Raw genomic sequence first — 4,687 nt, 5'->3', positions numbered from 1 at the left:
GACTCCATCCCACACAGTGTTCCTCCACCATGTGCCATCTCGTATTCAACACTGTCACCCGGCATCCTTGATCGTCCGGACCTCAGCTCCTCCCTGAGCTTAGTCACGATCCCACCGCCGGTGACCGGTATTGACCTCCGAGAATCATGACTCTACTCCAACCATGTCACATGGCATTCCGACCATCCAGACCTCGGTTCCTCCCTGAACCTAGTCATGGTCCTTACCAGCCATTGACCACAGTTGACCTTAAGTCACCTGCACACACAGAGACAAACAAACCGTTTCTGGGCACAGATATCGCAACCTGACCCGCATTAGTCACACACACTCACACCAACACAATAACTGTTTACCAACTAAATCTATCAATTTACAAGCCAATTGTTCATCACAAAATATAGATCATGAGTATGATCTTACAGGGCTCACCAGCGGCGACGGAGACGGCGGCACGTCGGCGAGGATGAGGCGGACGTGGAGACGCGGACGAGCGGCGGCTTGCGACGTTTGGTGGCGAGATCGGCCAACGGCGTCGAGACGACGGGGCACGGTGGCGGGAGGGACGAAGGGGCGGCGACGATGCTCGGGTGCACATCGGCAGCGACGGAGGCCGGCGGGAGGTCAGCGAGGTAGAGGCGGCGGTGGTGACGTGGGTGGGCGGCGACGTCCGACGGCCGACGAGGAGATCGGCGGCTGACGGCGACGGAGAAAAGCTTCGGGCGGAGAGGGGGAAAGTGGCGGCGGGGCAGAGGCACGCGGATTTTATAGGTGGCGGCGCCGGCTAGGGCGGAGCGGCCGGTGGAGACCGAGTCGACGACGCGGCGAACTCGGCGGCGGCGGTTGCGGTGGCGGCGCGACGGCGCGGCGTCCGGAGGAGTCGAGGCGGAGGCGGACTCGGCCGGCGCAGCGTGGCGGCGAGCGCGGGCGCGGGCGCTGGCGGAGCTTGGTCGCTGACAGGTGGGCCCCACCTGTCAGTGGCACGGGGGAGGAGGGAGGCGGCGCGGACTACGCGGGCGAGCGCGGCGCGCGAGCTGGGCCGATGGCCTAGGCGGAGGGGAGGCGCGCGCGGGAGGAGCGGAAGGCCGGAGGCCGGTGGCCTGCTCGGCTGGGCCGGCCGAGGGGAGAGGTGGTGGGCCGGCTCGGCTGGGCCGGCCCGGGAAGGAGGGGATGAAAAAGAAAAAGGAAAAAGAAAAGGGAGGAAGGAAAATTGGACTTCGGCCCAATTTGAGAAGGAAGGGATAAAGAAAGGAAAAAGGAGGGAAAAAGGAAAACCCCATTTTTGCCGAGTTTTAAATTAATTTGTTTGGCCAAATTTTACTTCTGCAATTTGAATTTAAATCCAGTTAGCCGATTTACGAGCCTCGATTTAATTAAATTAGGTTCTTTTAGAGGGATTTTTCCTGAGTTAATTAAGCCAATTGTTATTTACGAATTTCTTTTACAATTTTAGACTTGGGATAAAACTCCGGGCGTAACAATATCCAACACAGATGAGCTTTAAGAGCTGGCACATACGACTATTTTTTAGTAGAGACAAAAATAAGTCGGTGTATCGTGGGAGCAGGAGGGCCAGAGGGGTGGCACTCACTGCATATCCTTGTGTATGTCAACGCTGGCGTATGGAAACAACTATCCAAGAGTGGTGATATGGTGAGAGTAAAAGAAGTCTAAGTTAACCAATGGATTGGGCCATTTGATGGACCAACTGTTGTTCAATGGAAAAAATAGTGGTCATGTGGTAACAATTTGGATTGTCCTGCAAATGACATATCGGATAAGGCTAAAAATAACAGATGATCTGCATGCTTTGGATTTACCACATGTATACTATCCGAATCCACATCCATATCAACTGAATTTCCATGAACCACTACCCTATCCTTGTTTCGGACAAATTAAGACTAGATTGAATCTGATATTATCCTGTATGTTTTCACCCCTAATAGCAACCCCTTCGATGATGAAAAATGTTTTCATGATTTTTAACATCTAAATTGTTTACTTTTTTACTTATATAACACCTAGTAAGTAAGAGATGTAAAAGGTATAGTTAAATTTAAGGGTTTTTTTATCAATCTTGAAAAGTACCTTAAGGTACCAAAAATTTTAGTATAAATTTTTGGTATCTCAAGATACAATATATCTTAAGTTACCATACTTTTTACACTAAAAGGTGGTAAGCTCAGATATTTTTCCAAAAATGTTAAAAATGCTCTTAAATTTAAGTAAAAAAAAACATGGTATATTGGATGCCAAATCTGCATGCCACCATGCATCCATTGGCTAAGCACGTACCACCAAACTGTACACACCAATTTTCGCATTGAGAAGATCGAAAAGGTGTCCGAACTCACACATATATATCTCGCCAAACAGTTGTGCACGCATGCTCCAATCTTTGTGGGCAAACAGCTAGCAGTAATCTTTACACGCCGACGCCGATATCGATATCGATTTAAGGTTTTAACACGAACGAAACACATATATAAATGAAGACGCAGTTAATTTAGTTAAGAGAACTGCTGTGAGGTCGAGAAGGTCTGGCCGAAGGTCCAGCTCGCCGGAGCGACGTTGAGGAAGGTGAGCGTCTGGCCGTCGCTGCTGGTGACCTGGAACGAGAGGCTCTGGCCGTCGAGGTAGGCGTTGGACTGCCAGTTGACGCCCCAGTTCCGCGACATGGCCATCCACCCGGTCCTGGACCCCTTGATGGACACCGACTGGATGGAGCCAACGCCGCCGACGTTGGAGACGAGCACCAGCTCGAAGTAGTCCCTGCCGTTGACGGTGAACCTCACGCCGCCCTGCTTGGCGCACGGCACCCGCTGGTAGAGCACCGGCACGATGCCGCCGACGTAGACGCCGATCTTGAGCCACGCCGGCTCCGCCATGTCGAAGTGCTGCCGCGGCGGGTTGCACCACCCGCCGGCGTCGTTGGGCAGCGCGTAGTTGGGCGGGCAGAGGTTGGTGGCCGTGATGGTCACCGACGTGCCGGAGATGCAGAACCGCTTGTCCGCCTGGTAGTCGCACGCGATCCGGTAGCACTGCCCGCACGATGCCCCGTCGTTGAACAGCGCCGTGCTCAGCGCCGCCGTGTTCGTCCCGTACCCCGTCGAGTACAGGTCCCCGTACCCACACGCCCCACCTGCAACACGTACACGCACGCATGCTCTTGCATCATTCATGCGCCCATCGATCCCAGCCGCTCGCCATCTGAATATGATCGATCGATTCGATCCTACTTACCCATCGTTCCCGATGCGTCACTGCCGCCGTAGAACGTGGCGAACGCCCTGTTCCAGCCCGACGCTGTGAAGCAGAGCGCTCCGTCGAAGAGCAGGCATGTCGCCAGCAATGCCAGGACGAACGACCGAGCGCACGACGTCGCAGCTGACGAGCCCATGTGTGTGCGTGTGGCACTACCGCCAGCAATGTGATGTTGTGTAGTATGGCCAAACTCTGCAAGCAGGTGGAGTCGCTTAAATAGACAATGCAAACCAAAAAAGACTAATGGGCGAACGTTCGAGCACCCGTTAACCCGTACAAACACTTTATATATATATAAATTTTACATATATAAACATTGCACGTATAAATTTCCTATATACTGACTTTATATATACAACTATGTAGATTTAATTTTTTAGCCTTGCTATTTATCAATCACTTGAAAATTTTTAATCTAGCAATCAATTTTCCTATTGATTAAATTTGCTTTAAGATTTGTGCCGGTCCACAGAAAACTTTTGATTGATTTTGTTTGTTTCGGTTCGGTTTTAATAAACTTCTAATAAAATCGATTTAATGATTCAGTTTTTTCGAGCGATTGACGAATATGTACCCCTATATATTTTATGCACAAATTCTCTATACATATAATTATGTGAAGATGAAACTTTATATATACAAATACAAATTATAAAAAATCTACGTATATAAATTTTTGTGTGTGTGGGTTAACGGGTTCGCATGTTAGATCGATCGGCCGGACGAAACACCACCACCAGCGCCACACTCGCATGTGCGCGAGGTGCATGTGAGCAGCTTCTCCGGGGCTGACACAGACACGAGCGAGGGGTGCGTCCAGATCGACCGGTCGGTCGGCGCATGGGGAGATTCGAGCAAACGCAGCCCGGGGCGTGCACCCTCCCACCCACGCCCATGTTCGCGTCAATAAACTGTTGGTGCTGCCGCCGCGGCCTCTCTGACGTGTGTCGTCGCCTCTGACGCTGCAGGTTCCAAACTGTCGGCGCGACGCTCTCTGGATCTGGGTGGCTGGCTGCAGAGACCACTGTGCTTTTGCTGTTCCGCATAGTGAAATTCGGCTGCTTTCTGTGTGGTTTTTGGCGGTGATTTGTGCGTGTAACGCAGCAAAAGTGCTCCTTTGGGAGTATATGTTCCGGGTTCATTACAACCGTCCAGTATATAAATGTTATTTCGCTTCTCTTTATATTTATAAGACAAATTTTAAATTTTCAATCTTAATTTAGGCTTATTTTTTGGGTTTTTCCATCAAAGTTTATTTTTTGACGTTGGCTTTTAAATCTATAAGAATATATATATATATATATATATATTATTCACAAATTATGTTTTCTTTGTAAATATGTTGCCAAACTGCTAAATCACCGTTACAGACTAGCCTCCAACTCAGGGACAGAGTAGAGCATTTTTCCTATTCTTAGGA

General features: G+C 50.1%; 1 protein-coding gene across 1 annotated transcript; it reads right to left on the bottom strand.

The window, feature by feature from the left end:
- Positions 1–2,223: 2,223 nt before the first annotated feature.
- LOC102705425 (expansin-A1) lies at positions 2,224–3,439 on the bottom strand. The gene is made up of 2 exons (XM_006652061.2): positions 3,247–3,439; positions 2,224–3,145 (listed from the first exon to the last, which is right to left on the bottom strand). The coding sequence occupies exons 1-2, from the start codon at positions 3,401–3,403 to the stop codon at positions 2,514–2,516; spliced, it is 789 nt and encodes a 262-aa protein (XP_006652124.1). The 5' UTR covers positions 3,404–3,439; the 3' UTR covers positions 2,224–2,513.
- Positions 3,440–4,687: the final 1,248 nt, after the last annotated feature.

The sequence above is a fragment of the Oryza brachyantha genome, chromosome 4 (assembly GCF_000231095.2).
Source record: "Oryza brachyantha chromosome 4, ObraRS2, whole genome shotgun sequence".
NCBI classification, from domain to species: domain Eukaryota; kingdom Viridiplantae; phylum Streptophyta; class Magnoliopsida; order Poales; family Poaceae; genus Oryza; species Oryza brachyantha.
This window is presented reverse-complemented; position numbering and strand designations above follow the sequence as displayed.